Consider the following 24,885-nt stretch of genomic DNA (forward strand, 5'->3'; position numbering starts at 1 on the left):
TCTCTCTTTTTTTTTGTCTTAGTATTTGTCTTCTCTCTCCTCTTCCCTAATTTTCTTTTCTCTTGTGTTGTTTTAACTGTGATTTTCAGTACATGTTGTATGTTCCAGTTTGTTTTCTTTTGGTTTGTTTTTGTTTTACCCTGTCAGTACCTATACAACAGCTCACACAATGTGGTAGCAGCCGAGTCTCACAGTTAATGAGCCTGAAAGGAGTGTACTCTCACCAAAGGGACAACAGGAATTTAGACCCAATCTCACAGAAGAGGCCAAATAACCCACAAAAGGGACATGCCTAGAGCATACAGATCAAAGCACAAGGAAAATGCATTTCTAGGTCCCACAGGACATTCACTATAAAAGCCCACCCCAAAGATAGGGAGTCATAGCAAATATATCAATATACAAAAACAAACACAAAGAGACAACTAAAATGAGAGACCAAGAGTCAACCCAAAAATTAAAGAAAAGGGGAAATCACCAAAGAAAGACCTAGATGAAATGGAGGTAAGCAAATTATCAGACATAGATTTCAGAATAATGGTTATAAAGATGCTCAATGAAGTTAGAATTATAAGAAACTTAATGGGAACTTCCAGGGACTTAGTGGAAATTACAAGGAACTTAGTAAAAGTTACATTAGCATGAAAAAAGATATAGATATTATGAATAAGAACCAGACAGATATGAGGAATACTCTAGCTGACATTAAGAATACCCTGGAAGTATTTAAAAGCAGACTCAATGAAGCAGAGGATCAAATAATTGAATAAGAAAATAAGGTAGAAAAAAACACACTCAATTAGAGTAGCAAAAAGGAAAAAATACTTAGAAAGCACAAGGACAGTTTAAGGGAACTGTGGGACAACATAAACTGAAACAACATCTGCATCATAGGGGTACCAGAGCAAGGCTTGGAGAACCTGTTGGAAGAAATAATGACAGAAATCTTTCCTAAAATGGTGAAGAAAAAAGACATGCAAGTTCAGGAAGTCCAGAGGGTACCAATCAAGAAGAACCCAAAGAGACCCACTCCAAGACACATCATAATTAAAATGGCAAACGTTAAGGACAAAGAGAGAATCTTAAGGGCTAAATGAGAGAAACAGTTAGAGACCTAAAATGGAACCTCCATAAGGCTGTCAGCTATTTTCTCAACAGAAAGACTACAAGCCAGAATAAAATGGCATGAAGTATTCAAAGTAATGAAAAGCAAGCATCTGAAACCAGGGCTACTCTCCAGCAAGACTATCATTCAAAATAGATGGTGAAATAAAGGCCTTCCCAGACAAAAAAAAAAAAAAAAAAAAAAAAAAAAAAGGCTAAAGGAGTTTATTACCACCAAACTAGCATTGAAAAGATGAGAGTTTTACTTCCTCCTTTCCTATTTTCTTTTTTGTTTTCTTCTTGTCTGATCACTGTGGCTAAGACTTCTAGTACTATGTTGAATAAAAGTGGTAAAAGCAGACAATCCTGTTTTGTTCCTGTTCTTATGGGGATGTTTGCAAAGAATGTTAAAGGGACTAGTGCAATAATAATAAGAAATATGAAAAGAGGGAAACATAGGCATAAAGAATAAAAATGGCAATAAATACATACTGATCAATAATAATTTTAAATGTAAATAGATTAAATGCTACAATAAAAAGACATAGGATAGCTGAATAAGAAAACGTGACCCACATATAGGGTCTACAAGAGATGTATCTTAATACAAAAGACTCACAGAGAATGACCTGGAAGGAATAGAAAAAAATGTTATATGCATATGAAAATGAAAAAAAAAAGGCAGGGGTAGCAATTATTATATCTGACAAAATAAACTTCAATGCAAAGGCCATTACAAGAGTAAAAAAGGCATAATACTAAAGGAATAGATAAACAAGAAGATATAACCCTGGTAAACATTTATGCACCCAACATAGGATCACCTAAATATATAAAAAAGCTCTTGGAGGACATTAAAAGAGATATCTTGACAAAAATCAACAAGGAAACAGAGACCTTGAATGACATAATAGATCATATGGACTTAACTGACATTTATAGAACACTAGAGGCCCGGTGCATGAAATCTGTGCACAGGGGGAGAGAGGATCCCCTCAGTCCAGCCTGCACCCTCTCCAATATGGGACCCCCTCGGGGGATGTCCAACTGCTGGTTTAGGCCCGGGGATTGGGGCTAAACCAGCAGTCGGATATCCCTCTCACAATCCTGGACCACTGGCTCCTAATCACTCACCTGCCTGCCTGCCTGGTCGCCCCTAACCACCCCGCCTCCCGCTGGCCTGATCGCCCCTCACTGCCCCCCTTGCTGGCCTAGTCACCCCTACTGGCCCCCCTGCTGGCTTGGTCACCCCCAACTACCCCCCCTCCTGGCTTGGTCACCCCCAACTGCCCCCCTGCCAGCCTGGTTGCCCCTAACTGCCCCCCCCCTGCCAGCTTGATCACTCCCAACTGCCCCCCCTTGCTGGCTTGGTCTCCCCCAACTGCCTCTCCTGCCAGCCTGGTCAGCCCTTATGGCCCCCCCACTGGCCTGGTCACCCCACACAGCCTGCTGTTCAGTCATTTGGTTGTCCCTCACTAAGCCCCCTGCTGACCTGGTTGCCCCATGCAGTCTGCTTATTCAGTTGTTTGGTCATCCCTCACTAACCCCCCTGCTGGTCTGGTCACCTCATGCAGCCTGCTGTTCAGTCGTTTGGTCATCCCTCACTAACTCCCATGCCAGCCTGGTTGTAGGCAGCCATCTTGTGAGGGCGTGAGGGCTAATTTGCATATTACCTTTTTATTATATAGGATTCCACCTCAAAGCTGCAGAATACATTTTTCCCAAGTGCACACAGGACATACTCAAAGATAGACCACATGTTAGGACACAAATAAGTTTCTGCAAAATTAAGAGTATTGAAAGCATATCAAGCATATTCTTGGATCACAGTGGCATGAAACTAGAAATCAACCACAATAAAACACTCAAAAACATTCAAATAGATGGAGGCTAAATACTATGTTATTAAACAATCCCGGAAGCCAGTTCCAGCATGACAGCAGGGTTGAATCTGGGAATGGCTGATGGCATTTCCCCAAACCTGAAAAGGGATGATTGCTTGGCCACCAGACAACTCAGGGCATCTTAATCTACATGTTATTGCCTCCTACTGGCCAAACACCTGAACAGCCGTAGGCTAATTCTTCCATTCTGACAATGCTTCTGAATACAAAACCCTGACTCTTTGAAGTGTATATCCTGCCTCGCCTCAGGACAGTTTGTGTTAATAAAAAACATGGGGTCCCAAGATGAGGAGAACTTAGATCCTAGTTTCCTTTAAACTAGGCTCATCTGACCCCCAAATGCCTTTCAAAATTATATCTTGTCTCTGGACTCCTATTTAATCTATGCACAGCCTTCTTCAGATTTCAGAACCCTTCTAAATGCTGGAACACGAACCCCAGCAAAACAATGAATGGGTTACCATTGAAATCAAAGAAGAAATAGAAAACTTCCTGGACACAAAGGAAAATGAACACACAACAACCCCAAATCTATTGGTAAGATTAACTATCCGAAGCAATCTATAGATTCAATGCAATCCCAATGGCATATATTTAGAACAAATACTCCAAAAATTCATATGAACATTTCACCTCAAAATAGCCACAGAGAGAGGACAAAATGACAGCAGAATAGATGGACGTGTCCCAAGCCTTGTCCCGGAGCAGACAGAATGAACAGCTGAAATGAATAACACCCGCCCAGAATTGGTGAAGGAGACTCAGCTGGTGAGACAATTTGCAGCCAGGAAGGGCAGAGGACCCCTGCAGAAAGGTAAAATCAAGGATCTGGGCAGGAGAGATCTGCCAGACCTCCAAGCCCTGAGGGTCAGAGGGAAACCGCATGGCACTGAGCCACGTCCCTTGGGACAGACACAGAATCTGACTGTGGAAAGGAGGTCCACAGGACTTCTGGTGGCAGTGGATTCTATATCTGGGTCCACAGTCACGAAAGACTGAGCCCTGAGGGGTCAGGCTGAAGGGCTGACCAGAACGCGCAGTGCTGGCAGGAGAGGTGCTTGCAGAGGCGCAGCCTTTCCCCTCTTTCTGGCCTGTGCTTTTCTTCACTGAACCTAGTTCATAGGACCTTTCGGATATAGATACTCACCTGTGGCTGAGGTGCAGGAGAAGGTGCGAACTGGTGGAGTCAGAGAAAAGGCTGGGGAGAGGAGAGCTTCCAGGAGAAGTGGCAGCGAGTCTGGCACTGAGTCATACTGGAGCCCGGGACCTGGGAAGCCATTTTCTCCTGAAGAGATAGCCCCTCCCTCCAGTCTCCAGGCAACCAATACAGCCACACCCAGAATACACCCTGAAGGTCCAAAGGATTAAAAAAAATATCTGAATAGTCCCTGAGAGTCCACAGAGACTTACCTTAAGAGAGGCCTTCATTCCCAGCAACATGAAACTGAGAAACCACAGACAGTACAGAAGACTGGGATCTTAAGCCAGCCAAAGGAACAACACTTCACTTTCTCACTTTTATTTTATTATTATTTTGTTATACCTTTTTTTCCCTCTTTTTTATTTTTTTTTGTTTGTTGCTTTATTTTCTATTTCTTTTCACATTATATTTCCATCATTTTATTTTATTTGCAATTTTTTATTTTGCATACCATTTTTTAATTTTTTTTTTATTGCTTAAAGTATTACAAAGAGTATTACATATGTCTCCTCCCCCCGCCCTCCCGGGCCTTGACAATCCCCTGGCCTCCCCTACCCCCCAGTGTCTTATGTCCATTGGTTATGCTTATATGCATGCATACAAGTCCTTCAGTTGATCTCTTATCACCCCTCCTGCCCCCCAACCCTCCCCAGCCTTCCTGCTGTAGTTTGACAGTCTGTTCGAGGCAGCTCTGCCTCTGTATCTATTTTTGTTCATAAGTTTATAATGGTCTTTATTATCCATAAATGAGTGAGATCATGTGGTATATTTCCTTCATTGACTGGATTATTTCACTTAGCATAATGCTCTCCAGTTGCATCCATGCTGTTGCAAATGGTAAGAGTTCCTTCTTTTTTACAGCAGCATAGTATTCCATCGTGTAGATCTATCACAGTTTTCTAATCCACTCATCTACTGATGGGCACTTAGGCTGTTTCCAGATCTTAGCTATGGTGAATTGTGCTGCTATGAACATAGGGTTGCATATATCCTTTCTGATTGGTGTTTCTGTTTTCTTGGGATATATTCCTAGAAGTGGGATCACTGGGTCAAATGGGAGTTCCATTTTTAGTTTTTTTAGGAAACTCCATACTGTCTTCCATAGTGGCTGCACCAGTCTGTATTCCCACCAGCAGTGTATGAGTGTTCCTTTTTCTCCACATCTTCTCCAGCACTTGTCGTTTGTTGATTTGTTGAATGTAGCCATTCTGACAGGTGTGAGATGGTACCTCATTGTTGTTTTGATTTGCATCTCTCGGATGATTAGTGACTTTGAGCATGTTTTCATATGTCTCTTGGCTTTCTGAATGTCCTCTTTTGAAAGGTGTCTATTTAGGTCCTTTGTCCATTTTTTGATAGGATTGTTTATCTTCCTTTTGTTGAGTTGTATGAGTTCCCTATAAATGTTGGAGATTAAACCCTTATCAGTGATAACATTGGCAAATATGTTCTCCCATGTAGTGGGCTTTCTTGTTGTTTTGTTGATGGTTTCTATTGCTGTGCAGAAGCTTTTTATTTTGATGTAGTCCCATTTGTTTATTTTCTCTTTAGTTTCCAATGCCCGAGGATCTGTATCGATGAAGAAATTGCTTTGGCATATGTCTGAGATTTTGTTGTCTTTGGATTCTTCTAGTCTTTTTAAGGTTTCCCATCGTATATTTAAGTCCTTTATCCATTTTGAGTTTATTTTTGTGTATGGTGTAAGTTGGTGGTCTAGTTTCATGTTTTTGCATGTATCTGTCCAATTTCCCCAACACCATTTATTGAAGAGACTATCTTGGCTCCATTGTATGTTCTTGACTTGTCAAATATTAATTGAGCATATTGGTTCGGGCTAATTTCTGGGCTCTCTATTCTATTCCATTGTTCTATATGTCTGTTCTTGTGCCAGTACCAGGCAGTTTTGAGAACAGTGGCTTTGTAATACATCTTGATATCTGGTATTGAGATCCCACCTACCCTGTTCTTTCTCAGGATCGCTGCAGCTATTCAGGGTTGTTTTTTATTCCAGATGAATTTTTGGAGATTTTGTTCTATGTCTGTGAAATAATGCCATTGTTTTTTAATGGGAAGTGCGTTGAATTTATAGATTGCTTTGGGTAGTATGGACATTTTAACGATGTTGATTCTACCAATCCAAGAACACGGTATGTTCTTCCATCTGTTTATGTCTTCCTCTATCTCTTTTTTCAATGTCCTGTAGTTTTCTGAGTAGAGATCTTTTACCTCTTTAGTTAAGTTTATTCCTAGGTAGCTTAATTTTTTTGTTGTGATGGTAAATGGGATTGTTTTTTTAGTCTCTCTTTCTGAAAGTTCACTATTGGTATATAGAAATGCCATAGATTTCTTGGCATTAATTTTGTATCCTGCTACGTTGCTGAATTCTTTTATTAAGTCTAAAAGTTTTTTGATGGAGTCTTTAGGGTTTTTTATGTATAATATCATGTCATCTGCAAATAAGGACAGTTTTACTCCTTCTTTTCCAATTTGGATGCCTTTTATTTCTTCTTCTTGTCTTATTGCAATGGCTAATACTTCCAGGACTATGTCAAACAGGAGTGGTGAGGATGGGCATCCCTGTCTTGTTCCTGTTCTTAGGGGAAATGGTGTTAGTTTTTGTCCATTGAGTATGATGTTGGCTGTGGGTTTGTCATATATGGCTTTTATTATGTTGAGGTGTGATCCTTCTATTCCCACCTTGCTGAGAGTTTTTATCAAAAATGGGTGTTGAATTTTGTCAAACCCTTTTGCTGCATCAATTGATATGACCATGTGGTTTTTTTCTTTCAATTTGCTTATGTGATGTATCACATTTATTGATTTGCGGATATTGTGCCATCCTTGCATCTCTGGGATAAATCCTACTTGGTCATGGTGTAAGATCTTTCTGATGTACTGCTGGATCCGATTTGCTAAGATTTTGTTGAGGATTTTGGCCTCTATGTTCATGAGGGATATTGGCCTGTAATTCTCTTTTGTTGTGTTGTCTTTACCTGGTTTTGGTATTAGGGTGATGCTGGCTTCATAGAATGAGCTGGGAAGTATTCCTTCCTCTTGGATTTTTTTGTAGTAGTCTGAGGAGGATAGGTTTTAGTTCTTCCTTGAATGTTTGGTAAAACTCCCCTGTGAAGCCGTCTGGTCCTGGGCTTTTGTTTGCTGGAAGCTTTTTGATGACTGCTTCAATTTCTTCCAAGGTTATTGGCCTATTGAGATTTTTAGATTCTTCCTGATTAAGTTTTGGAATGTTGTATTTTTCTAGGAATTTGTCCATTTCCTTCAGGTTGTCTAGTTTGTTGGAGTAAAGTTGTCCATAGTATTTTTTTAACAATCATTTGTTTTTCTGTGGGGTCTGTTGTTATTTCGCCTCTATCATTTCTGATTTTGTTTATTTGGGTCCTCTCTCTTTGCTTCTTGGTGAGCCTGGCTAGAGGTTCATCGATCTTGTTTATCCTTTCAAAGAACCAGCTCTTGGTTTCATTGATTTTATGTATTGTTTTTTTGGTCTCTACATCATTTATTTCTGCTCTAATCTTTATTATCTCCTTCCTTCTGCTCACTCTGGGCTTTTCTTGTTGTTCTCTTTCTAATTCTTTGAGATGTATATTTAGATAATTTACTACCATTTTTTCTTGTTTTTTGAGGTAGGCCTGTAGAGCTATAAACTTCCCTCTCAGGACTGCTTTCATTGTGTCCCATAGGTTTTGGATTGTTGTGTTTTAATTGTCATTAGTATCCAGGATGTTTTTAATTTCTTCTTTGATCTCATTGGTAACCCAATCAATATTTAATAACATGCTATTCAGCTTCCAAGTGTTTGAGTATTTTGAGTTGTTTTTATTGTAGTTTATTTCTAATATTATGCCCTTGTGGTCTGAGAAGATGCTTGGTATGATTTCAATCTTCTTGAATTTGGGGAGACTTTGTTTGTGACCCAATATGTGGTCTATTTTTGAAGATGTCCCATGAGCACTTGAGAAGAATGTATATTCCATGGCTTTGGGGTGAAGTGTTCTGAAGATGTCAATTAAGTCCATCTCATCTAGTGAGTCATTTAGGATTGCTGTTTCTTTGCTGATTGTTTGTCTAGAGGATTTATCCAGTGATGTCAGTGGTGTATTAAAGTCCCCTATTATGATTGTATTGTTGTTGATCTCTCCCTTGATATCTTCCAGGAGTTTTTTTTTCTGTATTTGAGTGCCCCTGCATTGGGTGCATATATATTTATCAGGGTTATATCCTCTTGTTGTATAGATCCCTTTAGTATTATGAAGTGGCTTTTCTTATCTCTTGTTATGGCCTTCACTTTGAGGTCTATTTTGTCCGATATAAGTATTGCTACCCCAGCTTTTTTTTTTTTTCATTTCCATTTGCCTGAAAGGTATTTTTCCATCCCTTCACTTTCAGTCTGTGTGAGTCCCTTCTTCGGAGGTGGGTCTCTTGTAGACAGCAAATGTATGGGTCATGTTTTTTTATCCATTCAGCCACTCGATGTCTTTTGATTGGACTATTTAGTCCATTTACGTTTAGAGTTATTATTGAAAGGTACCTGTTTGTAGCCGTTTCTATTTTTTGTGGCTGTTTTCTTTCTGAGCTTTTTATTTCTTCTTTTTACACCAGTCCCTTTAGCATTTCTTGCATTGCTGGCTTGGTGGTGACAAACTCCCTTAGCCTTTTTATTTTTCTGTGAAGCTTCTTATTTCCCCTTCAAGTTTGAATGATAGCCTTGCTGGATAGAGTATTCTTGGTTTCAGTCCTTTGCTTTGCATCACTTTGTAAATTTCTGTTCATTCTTTTCTGGCCTGATGTGTTTCTGTTGAGAAATCATTTGATAATCTGATGGGGGAATCCTTTGTAGGTAAGTCTCTGTTTCTCTCTTGCAGCCTTTAAGATTCTCTCTTTGTCTTGTACATTTGCCATTGTTATTATGACGTGTCTTGGTGTGGGTCTTTTGGGGTTTATCTTGCTTGGGACTCTCTTTACTTGTGTAACTTTTTTCTTCCCCATATCTAGGAAGTTTTCTGTCATTATTTCTTCAAATAGATTTTCTAATCCTTGATGCTCTTCTTGTCCTTCTTGTTGCCCTATTATGCGTATGTTACTTCGTTTCATGTTGTCCCAAAGCTCCCTTAGGCTCTCCTCCTGCTTTTTAATTTTTTTCTCCAGTTGCTGTGCAAATTGAGCTTGTTTCTCTGCCTTATCTTATAACTCACTAATTTGGTCCTCTGCTCCTTCTAGTCTGCTGTTGAAACTTTCCATGGTGTTTTTGATTGTAGCTATATCACTTTTCATTTCTTCCTGATTCTTGCATAGGTTGTTGATTTTCTCATCCATCCGGTGAATGAATTGTATAACCATTATTCTGAATTCTTTTTCTGTCATGTTGCATGCTTCAACTTCATTAATTTCCTTTCTTGGCGACTCCTCATTGTCTTTCCTCTGGGTGTTGTGTCGTCTCTTCATTCTGTCGAGTTGCGTGGGCCTGGGCCGTGTGCAGTGGGAGCCTCCCACCACCCTAGTGTCACTGAAGAGCTCTGACACTAAGATGTGTGGTTGTTGTGGGTTGGTGGGAACCAGGCTCGCTCAGAGTCAGTGTTGCCAGCACTCAGTGTGGCCTCGTGTGCGCCGTTAGAATCAGGGACCCTGCCTGCACCGTGCTGACCAGAGACCCCCCCTGGAGCGTGTTGAAAATCAGTGCCCCCTAGCGTGCGCCAGGAGTCAGAGTTCCCCAAGAGTCCAGTATCAGAGTCTCTGTTGCTTCGTGCGACCTCGCCTTGAGAATCAGGGTCCCTGTGTGCCCTTGCACCAGGAATTGGAGTCACTGGCTCTTAGTAAAAATGCACAGGGAATCAGGATCTCAGGCACAGGTGATAAGAAACACAGTCAAATCACTGGTGCTTGGTGCTGCCTCCTGCCCAGAGAATCGGGGTCCCTGGGCCTGTGCTACGCGGGACAAATTCCCGGTGTTCGCGCGATTACTCCCAGCCCAGGGCTCCTGGAGCAGGCAGTGTGAGCAGGACCAGTTTCCTGTGTTCCTGCATTTGTTCCCAGCCCAGGACTCCTGAACCTGGCCCTACGCGGGATCAGTTCCAAGGTGCTCGCGCACTTCCAGGCTAAAGTTCCTGTGGCACTGAGGCCTTGGGAAGGGGTAGGTCTATCAGTTACTATGGTGCTGCCTGCTAGCCTGCGGGAAGGGGGGATGGGCTCTGTTACTCACGGATCTGCCGCGGGGATTTCTGAACTTTTGGTGTCCACAGGTCTGTGGCTGTGGTCACAGGTCTCTGCCCCAGTGGCTGCAGGGTCCTGGTATGCATCTGAGATCAGACTGGGTGGTGCTGAGGCCAGGATCCTAGCCTCAAGCAGCTCTGTTTCCGAAGATGGTGTGGTCTCTGTGCCCGTGCTGGCTGCCCAGGAGTGTCCACACAGGGAGCGGGGCTCTGCCACCTAAGACTGCCTGGTTTAGCAGCCCCTTAGAAGACCTGCAGAATCTACCTGTACCTAGCTCATACACACATACCACACACGTCCACACACTCCTCTATCACTTCCTTGCACTCTCACACTCTCTGTCTCCCTACCTTCCTGCTGGTTGCCATTTTCCTCAGGCTTGTATACCATTTTTAAAATCAAATTTTTGCGACAGAGAAACCAAGATGGCGGCATAGGTAAACACCGGAAATTGCTGCCTCAAAAAACCACTTCAAAAATACAACTAAAAGTCAAAACGGACATCATCCAGAACCACAGGAAGGCTGGCTGAGTGGAAATTCTACAACTAGAAGGAAAGAAAAAAGCACACTGAGACTCAGAGGAGGTGCGGAAGTAAAGTGCAGAGGTACGAAGGCGCACGTGAAAAGGGCTGGCAACTGAGTACGCGGTTGTCTTTTTCAATCAGGAGGGAGACACACGCTCCCGCTCTGAACTCCAGTTCCGGATGAGTCTCTGGGGACCCAGTCTCATACGGAAAGAAAGTGAACTGTCTGGCAGTGGGCAGAACTTGAGGGGGGCTTTCTCTCAGAGGTGCTTGCAGCGATTACTGCAGGACACTGAGACCTGCCGGGGCCTCTTAGGGCAGGACTGAGAATCAGCCATATTTGTTTGCCCCTCTCTGTTGATTCCCTGAGACCCCTCCCCACCTAAGCTGTGCACAGAGGCATTTGCATATGAATGACCTGGCCCTTTGCAATCTGAAAATTACGTAACAAACTGCAGCTGGGTCAGAGAGACCCAGAACATCCAAAAGAAGGCCCAAGGCCCTACAGCAGCTTGCACTGCTTCACAGCTGGGCCTCATCTGGGCACCTCCAAACCCCCCAAAAAGAAGAGGAATCTGCAGATCTCTCCTTAGCTCCTGCTGGGTAGCCTCAGGAAGAGGCTAAATTAGCACCTCCTTAGATCCAAGAGCCAGTGTACCCAGTGGCCAGAGTAGGACCATCCAGATTACAACTCCTCAGATCCATAAGGGACACACTCAGGGGGCAGACTCAGTGAGCACCAAAGCCCTACTTAAGCAAGTCTTGCCCCATAAGGTTGTCTCGAGCACAGAAGTTCTCCCACCATAGACACAGCTGATTCTCATAGCCAATTGGCCTGGAGGTCAATTCCTCCCAGTGATACCTACAACAATCAAGGCTTAACTACAACAAGACTGTGCACACAGCCCACAAAGGGGTGCACCAAGAGTGTCCACCTCAGGTAATTGGGGCAGCTGAGCCACTGGGCCCTATAGGACACCTAGCACAGAAAGCCACCCTATCAACACAGGGAAGCAGCCAAAATGCAGAGACAAAGAAACAGGTCACAAATGACAGAAATGGAGGAAAGCAATCTACTGGATATAGAGTTCAAAACCACAGTTATAAGGTTTTTCAAGAATTTTCTGGAAACCGCTGATAAATTTAGTGAGACCCTCAATAAATCTAGTGAGACCCTCAAAAAATCTTGTGAGACCCTCAAGGATATGAAAAAGGACCAAATAGAAATTAAGCATACACTGACTGAAATAAAGAATATTATACAGAGATCCAACAACAGACTAGAGGATTGCAAGGATCAAGTCAAAGATTTGAAATATGAAGAAGTAAAAAACACCCAATCAGAAAAGCAAAAAGAAAAAAGAATCCAAAGATATGAAGATAGTGTAGGGAGCCTCTGGGACAACTTCAAGCGAACCAACATCCGAATTATAGGGGTACCAGAAGAAGAGAGAGAGCAAGATATTGAAAACCTATTTGAAGAAATAATGACAGAAAACTTCTCCTACCTGGTGAAAGAAATAGACTTACAAGTCCAGAAAGCGCAGAGAACCCCAAACAAAAGGAATACAAAGAGAACCACACCAAGACACATCATAATTAAAATGCCAAGAGCAAAAGACAAAGAGAGAATCTTAAAAGCAGCAAGAGAAAGAAAGTCAGTTACCTACAAGGGAGTACCCATACGACTGTCAGCTGATTTCTCAACAGAAACTATGCAGGCCAGAAGGGAGTGGCAAGAAATATTCAAAGTGATGAATAGCAAGAATCTACAACCAAGATTACTTTACCCAGCAAAGCTATCGTTCAGAATTGAAGGTCAGATAAAGAGCTTCACAGATAAGAAAAAGCTAAAGGAGTTCATCACCACCAAACCAGTATTATATGAAATGCTGAAAGGTATTTTTTAAGAAGAGGAAGAAGAAAAAGGTAAAGATAAAAATTATGAACAAGTACATATCTATCAACAAGTGAATCTAAAAATCAAGTGAATAAAAAAATTGGATGAACAGAATAAACTGGTAAATATAACAGAATCAGGGTCATAGAAAGGGAGTGGACTGACAATTCTTGGGGGGGAAAGGGGTATGTGGGGTGCAGGATGAGACTGGACAAAAATCATACACTTATGGATGAGGACAGTGGGGGGAGGGGGGAGGGGCAGAGGGTGGGGTGGGAACTGGGTGGAGGGGAGCTATGGGGGAAACAAAGAGGAACAACTGTAATAATCTGAACAATAAAGATTTAATTTAAAAAATCAAATTTTTGCAAATTTATTATTATTATATTATTATTATTATTTTTCTCATTCTCTTTCTTCTTATCCACTCATTCCCTTTCCACTTCCTCTATAGTGAACTTAGGTACTCCCCATATTCATCCAATTCTTAACCTTATTTTCTGTATATAAGCTCAGCCTCTACAGATTCTGCCCCACCCTCTTTGCCGGGTGTTTGATGTTTGTATTTTTTTGCTTCACCTGTTTGTTCTGTGATATATATAATTTCTCCTTTTTCTTTTCTTTTAACTTTTTTTCTCTCTCTTTGACATCATTTGTAATCACTTTTCTCTCCCCTAATTCTATTTTCTCAGGTGGTCACTTATATTGGGGTTATCGATGTCATGAGTACATTCGTGTTTTGTTCCCTTTGTGTCGTGTTTTGTCAAAGTGAATTTTATCCTGTCCAGCCAATATGCTAGAGAGCGAGCGACATAACCAGACACCTGGAGAGGAAACTCCATCCTGAATGGGCCAATAACACTCCAAACCCAACTACAGAGACAGGAAGGCAGCAGTGAGGGAGAGAGCGTGAGTGAGGGAGGGAGCAAAGGAGGAATGTTAGGTCGTGGTGTGTGTGTGTGTGTGTGTGTGTGTGTGTGTGTGTGGCACAGTTAGATCCCACAGGACCTTCTGGGGCAGGCTAACCGGGCTTCCCTAACTAGGCAGCCTATGCTACCATTGAAAATGGCACTGGGAAGCCGGCTCTTCCTCAGAGGCCTTGCCTTTTCAAAGGGGAGAGCTGCTGTAACTGGGAGCCCAGCCTTACCTCCACCCAGGGTGCCCTCAGATAACTCCTGGGACTCTACAGCCATCCCTGCCAGGGACCTGCTACCTCGGCTGTGGTCTCACGGTCACCGAGTCTCCAGCAACCCAGGGCACAGGCTCCTGTGAGTTCTGAATTGCACTTCCCTCTGACTGGCCCAATGCTTTAGCCCAGGGCACTGTGACCACATGAGCAGAAGACATGTGAGCAGCCTGTGCCTGTCCAAGGAGCAGCAGCCCCATGAGCAGCCTTCCCCAGGCCAAAGAGCAGCAGCCTCACGTGGCCTGTCTCTGTCCAAGGACCAGCAGCAGAGTGAGTGACTGATGCTCCCCCATCTGAGGAGCAGCAACCATGTGAGCAGCCCGCCCCCATCTGAGGAGCAGCAGCTGCACGAGCAGCCTGACCACAACCGAGGAGTGGCATCCCTAAGTGCCCATCAGCAGATGAGTGGATTAGAAAACTGTGGTACATCTACACAATGGAATACTACGCTGCTCTTAAAAAGGGAATTCTTATCATTTGCAACAGCATGGAGGGAACTGGAGAACATTATGCTAAGTGAAATAAACCAATCAGAGAAAGATAAATATCACATGATCTCACTTATTTGTGGAATATAATGAACAACATAAACTGATGAACAAAAACAAATGCAGAGACAGAGAAGAATTGATCAGACCATCAAACCTCAGAGGGAAGGTAGGGGAGGGTGGGGTAACGGGGAGAGATCAACCAAGGGACTTGTATGCATGCATATACGCCTAACCAATGGACACAGACAAGAGGGGTTGAGGGCATGAGTGGGGGGTATCGGGGGCAAAGGGGGGATATGGACACCCATGTAATAACTTAATCAATAAAGGAATTTAAAAAAATAGCCACAGCAATCTTGAGAAAGATGAAAAAATTTGGAAGGATCACAATACTGGATATCAAGTTATACTATAAAGCCACTGTACTCAAAATAGCCCAGTACTGGCACAAGAACAGGCATATAGACCAATGGATCAGATAAGAAAACCCAGAAATTGACCCAAATTATTATGTTCAATTAGTATTTGACAATGGAGGCAAGGCATATAATGGAGTAAAGATAGTCTCTTTAATAAATGGTGTTGGGATAATTGGATATATACATGCAAAAGAATTAAACTAGATTACCAACTTACACCGTGCATAAGAACAAAATAAAAATGAGTAAAAGACTCAAATGTAAGTTGCGAAACCATATAAGTCCTATAATAAAACATAGGCAGTAAAATATTAGACATCTCACATATTAGAATTTTCACAGATACATCTCCTAGGGAAAGAGAAACAAAAGAAAAAATAAACAAATGGTCTGCATCAAACTAAAATGCTTCTGCACAGCAAAAGAAAACCAGCATCTAATTGAAAAGGGGACCCCCTGCATGGGATCACATTTATGCCAACGACACATGTGATAATGCCGTTAGTCTCCAAAATATAAAAAATACTCATACAAATCAACAAAAGAGACAAGCAACCCAATTGAAAAATGGGCAGAGGACCTAAATAGACATTTCTCCAAAAAGGACCCACAAAAGGCCAAGAGACATATGAAACAAAGCTCAACATCACTAATCATCAGAGAGATTCGGATTAAAATGACAATGAGGTATTATCTCATACCTGTCAGAATGGCTACCACCAAGAAATCAAGAAATGACAAGTACTGGCGAGGATGTGGAGAAAAGGGAACACTAGTATACTGCTGGTGGGAATGCAGCGTGGTACAACAACTTTTGAAAACAGTGTGGAGTTTCCTGAAAAAATTAAAAATGGAACTGCCATTTGATCTAGTAATCCCACTCCTAGGAATATATCCTAAGAAGCCTGAAACACCAGTCAGAAAAAAATATATGCATTCCTGTGTTTATAGCAGCATTATTTACAATAGCTAAGATCTGAAAACAGCTGAAGTGCCCTGAGCAGATGAGTGGATTAAAAAACTCTGGTATATTTATACAATGGAATACTATGCAGCTCTAAAAAAGAACGATTTCTTACCGTTTGGGGCAGCATGGAGGGAACTGGAGAGTATTATGTTAAGTGAAATGTGCTTGTCAGAGAAACACAAGTATCACATGATCTCACTTATATGTGGAATCTAATGAATAAAATAAACTGATGAATAAAACAGATCCAGAGAGGTTGAATCATGCAACAGACTGACTAATTTCAGAGGGGCAGGAAGAGATTAACCAAATAACATATGCATATATGCACAGCCTCTGGACATACAATAGAGTGGGAGTGGGATGAATGAAGTCGATGGGGGAATAACAGAGGATATCTGTAACACTTTCAATAATAAAATGGTTGATGGTCAGTGGTTGTATTCAGTCCTTTTAGCTGATTGGCCTGAGGGTAACTACCTCCCATTGATGGGCCAACATCGATGAAGACTCAACTATAATAGGAGGGTCTACACGACCCAAATGTGGGGGCCAGCTTGGATGATCAAGAGACTATACCACTAGATCCTACATAATACCTACTGCATTAGCTTGGGAGATGTAGCAGCCCTACCTAATATATACACACACCCAGGAGGCTATCAAATTGAGGAGACAAAGAAATATGTCCCAAATGAAAGAACAGAAGAAAATTTCATTAAGAGAACTGAAAGGAATGGAGACAGCAATCTACTAGATACAGAGTTCAAAACACTGGTTATAAGATGCTCAATGAATTAGTGAGAACCTCAACAGCATAAAAAGAACCAGGTAGGATAAGGATACACTAACTGAAATTAAGTATAACTTGCAGTATATCAATAGTAGAGAAGGTGAAACCGAGAATCAAATCAGCTATTTGGAAGTTAAGAAAGAAAAACACTTATCAGAACAGCAAAAAGAAAAAGGAATAAAAAATAATCAGGATAGTGTAAGGCACCTCTGGAACAACTTCAAGCATACCAATATTTGTATCATGGGGATTCTGGAAGGGAGAGAGAGAGAGAGAGAGAGAGAGAGAGAGGAATTGAAAACTTATTTGGAAAAAAAATGACAGAAAACTTTGCCAACTTGGTGAAGGAAATAAACATACAAGTTCAAGAAGTGCAGAGAGTCCCAAACAAGATGAACCCAAAGAGCCCCAAACCAAGACACATCATAATTAAAACCCAGAAGGTTAAAGACAAAGAGAGCATCTCATAAGCATCAAAAGAAAAGCAGTTAGCTACCTACAGTGGAATTCCTACAAGACTGCCAGCTGATTTCTCAACAGAAACTTTGCAGGCCAGAGGAAGTGGCAAGAAATATTCAAAGTCATAGAAAGCAAGGAAAAAATTCTTACCATTCACAACAGCATGGATGAACATGGAGAGCATTAAGCTAAGCAAAATAAGCCAGTTGGAGAAAGATAAATATCGAATGATCTCACTCATTTGTGGAATATAATGAACAACATAAACTGATTAACATAAATAATCTAGAGACAGAGAAGTATTGAACAGACTGTTAAACTTCAGAGGGAAGGCAGGGGAGGGGGGAAGAGATAAACCAAAGGACTTGTATGCATGCATCCTATATAATAAAAGCCTAATATGTTCAGTCGTCTGGTTGGCCGTTTAACCAATCAAAGCATAATGTGCTAATTATATGCTAAGGCCACTCAACTGCTCGCTATGATGTGCACTGACCACCAGGAGGCAGATGCTCCAACCTGCAGGTTAGCTTGTTGCTAGAGTCTGGCCAATTGGGACTGAGTGAGATGGGTTGGACACACCCTGGAGCCCTCCTGAGATCCCTTCCTGACTGGCCAACCTCCTGTGCTCCTCCCTGGCCCTGATTGTGCACTGGTGGGGTTCCTTAGCCTGGCCTGTATTCTCTCACAATCTGGGACCCCCCCGGGGGATGTCAGAGAGCCAGTTTCAGCCAGATCCCACAGGCCAGGCTGAGGGACCCCACTGGTGCATGAATTTGTGCATCGGGCCTCTAGTATAAGCATAAACAATGGACACAGATTCTATGGGGAAGGGGGTATGTGTGTGTGGGGAAGGTGGCTAGAGAGAGGTCAATGGGGGGGAAAATGAGACATAAGTAATACTTTAAACAATAAAGAATTTTTTAAAAGGACCTACAATTATGATTACTCAGCAAATCTATCATTTAGAATAGAAGGACATATAAAGACTTCCTGGACAAGACAAAGCTAAAGGAGTTTCTCACCACCAAAACAGTATTATATGAAACTAGAGGCCTGGTGCATGAAAATTCATGCACTAGAGGGGGGGTCCCTCAGCCCGGCCTGCCCCCTCTCACAGTCCCGGAGCTCTCAGGGTGGGAGACGACCAGATCAGGGGAAGGCGATGCCCCATCACACCTCTGCTGCTGCCACTGCCGGCAGTGCAAGCCTTAGCCGGCCCTTGTTACCTGAGCCTCAGGCAGCCCTGGGTGGCTGGGTAGCCGCCATCCGAAGCTTGCCTGAGCCTTGGGCTGGCCCTGGGTGCCTGGGGGGCTGAGGGGACTGGAGTCTCCAGAGGCAGGCACGAGGAGTGCCTGCTGCCCCGGTGGGGCTGAGGGGACTGGGCGCCACCACCTGTGGCTGTGGGTGCTGCCATATTTGAGGGTGTGACAGTCAATTAGCATATTCCCTCCTTATTGGCCATGGGCGCTTCCATTTTTGTGACAGTGTGAGGGTCAATTAGCATATTCCCTCTTTATTAGATAGGATGTTAAAGGGTCTTCTTTAAGAAGAAGAAAAAGAAAAGATAAAAATATGAATAATGAAAGATCAATAAAGCCCTAGCCAGTTTGGCTCAGTTGATAGAGCATCAGCCTGCAAACTGAAAGGTGCCAGGTTCAATTTCAGTCAAGGGCACATGCCTGGGTTGTGGGCCCGATCCCCAGTAGGGGGCGTGCAGGAGGCAGCTAATCAATGATTCTCTCTCATCATTGATGTTTCTATCTCTCTCTCCCTTTTCCTTCCTCTCTGAAATCAATAAAATATATTTTAAAAAAGGTCAATAAATACATTTCTATCAACAATTTAATCTAAAAAACAAAACAAATGAACAAGCAGAACAGACACAGATTCATGCAGAGAATACTGTGATGATTGCCAGATGAGAGGGTGATTAAAGGGTTGAGTGAAAAAGTTGAAGAAATTAAGAAATTCAAGTTGGTTGTTACAGAGTAGTCATGGGATGTAAAGTATAGCATAGGAAATATAGTTAATAGTATTCTAATAACTATTCATGGTGTCAGGTGGGTGTAAGATTTATTGGGATGATAACTTAGTAAGTTATGTAATGGCTAATCATTGGGGTCTACAACTGAAACTAATATATTATATGTCAACTATAATTGAAAAATAAAAATGATTAAAAATGGGAAAAATGTTGTTTTCTAAGTACTTTGTTACTTTTGTTGGAGAGAGGTTCATTTCACCATACCAAAAATTCAAATTCTCCATCCATTAAGTTTTGGGGCAATTTGTTACACAATAGATAACAAATAAGCTACATAAAAGGAGTGTTTTTAACATCAAAAATAAAAATGCAGAAAATGTGTTCAATATGGTTTTTATGAAAATATACATTGAACTAATTAAGGATAGTTACTTATACTATCTTCAAAAACTTAGTTTGAGGAGTCAGTCTATTAAGTCTTCAGCCACTTGTTTTTTATATATTTAAAAAATATTTTCATTGATTCAGAGAGGAAGGAAGAGGGAGAGAGAGAAACATCAATATGAGAGATACTCATCCATCAGCTGCCTTCTGCATGCCCCCACTGGGACTGAGCCCAAAACCTGGGTATGTGCCTCTGGCCAGAATTGAACCCAGGACCCTTCAGTCCATAGGCCAATGCTCTATCCATTGAGCCAAACCAGATAGGGCAGCCACTTGTTTTTAGAATGGCCAATATACTAGATTAAAGGACAACCTCCCTTCTTGAAACCAACATTTCACCCTATAAGAGCTTGGAGAAACGTATTTATATTCTTGTTAGAATAAAAATCTATGCTAAATTTCACAACATAGTATTTTGGCTATTTTACCCATCCTCTGAATGGTGATACAATTAGCTGAAAGACCACCCAGTGCCAAAACACCTCCATTAATTACTTACTACTTTTGTGGTCAGTTGCCTTTAGTGTACATTTTTTTGCCTCTTATTTAGCTGCCTCTAAGGTCATTTGTAGAAAAAGAAAGAAATGGGTAGCTAAATGCCACAGTTAAATCCCTTTTTCTGCAAGTGATACAAATGTCTTCATATAGCAGCAGTCTCTTTATTTCCTACTAGAGGCCCGATGCATGAAATTCATGCAAGAGTAGGCCTTCCTTTCCCTGGCTGCCAGCACTGGCTTCCCTCTGGCACCCGGGACCCAGGTTTCCCTTGGCCGCCAGCAGGCACCCGGGACCCAGGCTTCCCTTGTAGCCCCGGCTTCGTCTGGAAGGATGTCTGGTCTAATTAGCATATTACACTTTTATTATTATAGATGGGTCTTACCTTGCACTTCATGCAATTGTTGGTTCGAAAGTGCTAGAAAAATCTTAAGGTTCTTTATGAAATCCATAGCCAAATCAGATTTCCCTGAAACTGAGTAAGGCACAATCGTTTGACCATACTGACTTAAATCAATTTCTCTGACGGGTAACTCAGAACGTAAGTTTTGAGCTGTTAATAGATATGTAGTGACAACGACAATTACTGATATGTGTAGTAACACCAGCTTCCAGTAACGCAAACTGAATAGTGCTCTCTTTATAAACATGCAATAAAATTGCTGGCGGTAAAGTGGAAACTGAAAAGAGAAAAAAAACATAGCAGTATAATTGTTGGTGACTCAAGTATGATATTCATATTGGAACCCATTAATACAAATGTTTCAATTTTTTACAGCAGAAGATATACACATATAATAGAAATATATACTTGAATTGGACTCAATAAAACAACAAGATGGTATGAAAAGTTTTATTTGTGTAAGGTAATAAGGGAAATAATTAGAATCTGGTTTCTGATCTAACTACATGAAAAATCTAATGATTTTATTCATTAATATACATATAGTGCTTCTGATTAGAAAAACAAAATTATATTTATTTCTTTTACTTACTATCAAACAATCATCCTTCTATTTCTCCATTTTAAAAGGAAATATCCCTACAAAACTTATATGGAAGTATTATCCTTTGCTAGGTTTTAATACACAAACTATGATTCATAGTGAAAAAATACCCCTAATTGGATCAACCAGTATTATCTGATCACAACTGTCATAAATGTTGAGTTTTGTGTTAGATCTGAACAAAGGGAAAAATTTATGAGAAAATGAATGAGTACTTTTCAAAGTGATTCTGAAAAATATCAATAGTGAGAGTAGCAGCTGTCTTTTCTTTAGAACACATTTCTCCTGCATCAGGACATCATATCTGTCTGGGTCTTCTATGGCTAAACTTCAAACATCTTTTAAGTTCAGATTTGAAATTGTACATCTCAAACCCAAACCAAACTTACTGATTAAATTATTAGTAAATGTGCTCACCCCAGTGTTAAATTCAGTGGTAGCAATTTCACTCAATCTGGAGAAAACTGTTGTGTTGTAGTTTCTGGGCATAATCCTATTCCGTTTCATGTCTTGCCTTTTTCTTTGGCCCTCCAAGGAAGAGGATAGGGAGGGTGGACTATCCATTTGGGAATGTGCCAGTTTATTGACCCTACATACACACAAGTACACAGAAAAAGCACAAAACATTTTATTTTGACAAGAACCTTAAACTATTTTATTTGGGGAATGTAAAAGAAAGTTCCAAATATGGACCCTCCTTCCTCGTTCTCACTGACTGCCGACATATTGTTTTGAGGCAGCATGGTAACAGGGGATCCCAGTAAACCAGGCAGAGGGATAACAGCGATTCATGGCAGAGTTCCGATAATTCTGAGGAACTGTGTTATCATGCAAAAAATATTTGAATATATTCTATGTTGCCTTAAGCTAAACATATACAAGTTAAAGAACTTACCTTTCAGCCGAAACCGGTTTGGCTCAGTGGATAGAGCATCGGCCTGCGGACTGAAAGGTCCCAGGTTCGATTCCGGTCAAGGGCATGTACCTTGGTTGCGGGCACATCCCCAGTGGGAGATGTGCAGGAGGCAGCTGGTTGATGTTTCTCTCTCATCGATGTTTCTAACTCTCTATCTCTCTCCCTTCCTCTCTGTAAAAAAGCAATAAAATATATTTAAAAAAAAATAAAAATAACATTTTCAAAAAAAAAAAAAAGAACTTACCTTTCATAAAAGATAGTAACTATCCTTTGAGGGTTACAATGTTATGTATTTTATGAAATTATGGGGACATTAGCTAGTGTTTTTTTTTTTTTTAAGTCCTTACATTTCCTACTACTGCCTAAGTTTAAAGCTGGGTCTTTGGGTATAGATATTTGATAAAAATAAAGAGATATACACAAGTAATTACAATCTGAGGAGGAAAGTACTAAGTAGAATAATTGAAAAATATTATACTGAGAGACAGGAAAAAATACACTAAAGTGATAAAACACTTGGTAAGAAATACATGATTTAAAAGATGTATTTTTTCTAAGCCATAGAACTATCAAGGTAATTTAAATTCCACCATTAGCATTTGTATGGAATACAACATTAATCATTCTGAATTATGACCTTCCCAGTAATGAGTAGATTGAGGACTTCTGTAACCTTTAAAGATCACATATGCATATTAAAACCCTGCTTTAAGACATCCCTGCAGGGTTGTCTGTTGTTTGATACTAAAAGTCTTGAGGACCATTATGCTTTCTAAAATCATCATTTAATATTTTTCTTCGTCATCTGAAGTTTTTAATTCTTCATATTGTACTCAATGGCAATAAATTTCTATTAGAAAACCATCCAATAATATAAATAAGTGGGAGAAAAAAATTCTTATTACCTAGAGAGAATCCTGATGAGATATTTTCCATAGAAATGTATAAACAGGCAAAAAACATACACAAACATACACACATTCTCTTAAAAGTGGCATCCAAATTGTATTTCATCCATTTACATAATTATTAATATATTTGGGTTTATACCTAACATCTTTTTTCCTTCTATTTATATTTTTTTATTTTTTAGCTTTATTGAAGTATGATTGACATATAAAATTATATATGTATTTATGGTATAGAACATGATGTTTTGGTATGTGTATACATTGTGAAATCATTACCACAGTCAAGCTAATTAACACATTCATCACATCACAGAGTTACTTTTGCCTTTTGGGTGAAAAAATTACTTGTGATCTACTCTCTTAGAAAATTTCAAATTTACAATTATTATTAAATATAGTTAGCATATGTACTGTGGAGACTTATATTCTCTAGAACTTATCTTATATCTGAAAGGTTGTACCTTTTGACCAACATTTCCATAACCAGACACCCTGAGAGGAGTGAACATGGGGAGACAAAGAAAGAGCATCCATACAAAAGAAATGGAGGAATCACTGGAAAAGGAAGTAAACGAAATGGAGGTGAGCAATTTGTCAGAGAATGAATTCAGAGCAATGATCATAAGGATGCTGAAAAGGATAGAAGACAAATTCAACAATATATGTAAGAATTAAGAGGAAATGAAGAAGAACCAAGCAGAAATGAAGAATGACATCACTGTAATAAAGAACACAATAGAAAGCATCAACAGTAGACTAGAAGAAGTGGAGGACTGCATCAGTGAGCTAGAAGACAAGGTAGGAAAAAATACCCAAGCAGAGCAGCAACTAGAACAAAAACTTAAAAAACAGGAGGAGAGCCTAAGGGAACTTTGGGACAACATGAAACAAAAGAGCATAATAGGGGTACCAGAAGGAGAGGAAACTGAGCAAGGAATAGAAAACCTGTTTGAAAAAATGACAGAAAACTTCCCTGATATTGGCAAGAAAAAACTCACACAAGTCCAAGAAGCTCAGAGTCCCAAACAAGATGAACCCCAAAAGATCGACACCAAGACACATTATAATTAAATTGGCAAATATCAACGACAAAGTAAGAATCTTAAAGGCTGCCAGAGAGAGACAGAAAGTTACCTACAAGGGATCTCCCATCAGACTATGAACAGATTTCTCAACAGAAACACATTAGGCCAAAAAGGAATGGAATGAAATATACAAAGTCATGCAAAGCAAGGGTCTGAATCCAAGAATACTATACCCAACATGTATTGATACAATACTGTATCAATCAAAGCTGAGGGTGAAATCAGGAGATTCACAGACAAAAAAAAAAAAAAAAAGGACTACAAAGAAGTATCTATCAATAATAACTTTAAATGTAAATGGATTAAATGCCCAATTAAAAGACCTAGGATAGCTGAATGGATAAGAAAACATGACCCATATATCTGCTGTCTACAGGAGACCCACCTCAGAACAAAGGACTCACATAGACTGATGGTGAAGGTATGGGAAAAGGGTTTTCAGGCTAATGGAAATGAAAAAAAGCTGGGGTAGCAATACTTATATCTGACAAATTAGACCTCAAAGCGAAGGCCATAACAAGAGGTAAGGAAGGCCACTTCATAATACTAAAGCGAGCAATTCAACAAGAAGATATAACTCTGGTAAACATATATGCACACAATATAGGAGCACCCAAATACATAAAAAACTTCTGGAGGATATCAAGGGAGAGATTGACAGCAATACAGTCATAGTAGGGGACTTTAATATCCCATTAACACCACTGGGTAAATCTTCTAAACAAAAAATCAGCAAAGAAACATCAATCCTAAATGACTCACTAGATCAGATGGAATTAATTGACACCTTTAGAACATTTCACCCAAAAGCCACGGAATATACAATCTTCTCAAGTGTACATGGGATATTTTCAAAGATAGACTA

At 40.6% G+C, this 24,885-nt stretch overlaps 1 protein-coding gene across 1 annotated transcript in view; it reads right to left on the reverse strand.

Moving 5' to 3' along the window:
- Positions 1–24,885, reverse strand: part of LOC139009403 (phospholipid-transporting ATPase ABCA3-like) — a 383,929-nt gene that overhangs the window by 98,543 nt on the left and 260,501 nt on the right. Inside the window, exons 17-18 of the mRNA XM_070413702.1 lie at positions 21,526–21,697; positions 20,487–20,781 (exon numbers count right to left, since the gene is read on the reverse strand). Of these exons, the coding sequence (XP_070269803.1) occupies positions 20,487–20,781; positions 21,526–21,697 (467 nt within the window). The remainder of the gene's footprint in view (positions 1–20,486; positions 20,782–21,525; positions 21,698–24,885) is intronic.

This window comes from Myotis yumanensis, unplaced genomic scaffold (genome assembly GCF_028538775.1).
Source record: "Myotis yumanensis isolate MYYU_CA2020_CCGP unplaced genomic scaffold, mMyoYum1.0.hap1 SCAF_4, whole genome shotgun sequence".
In the NCBI taxonomy this organism is placed as follows: domain Eukaryota; kingdom Metazoa; phylum Chordata; class Mammalia; order Chiroptera; family Vespertilionidae; genus Myotis; species Myotis yumanensis.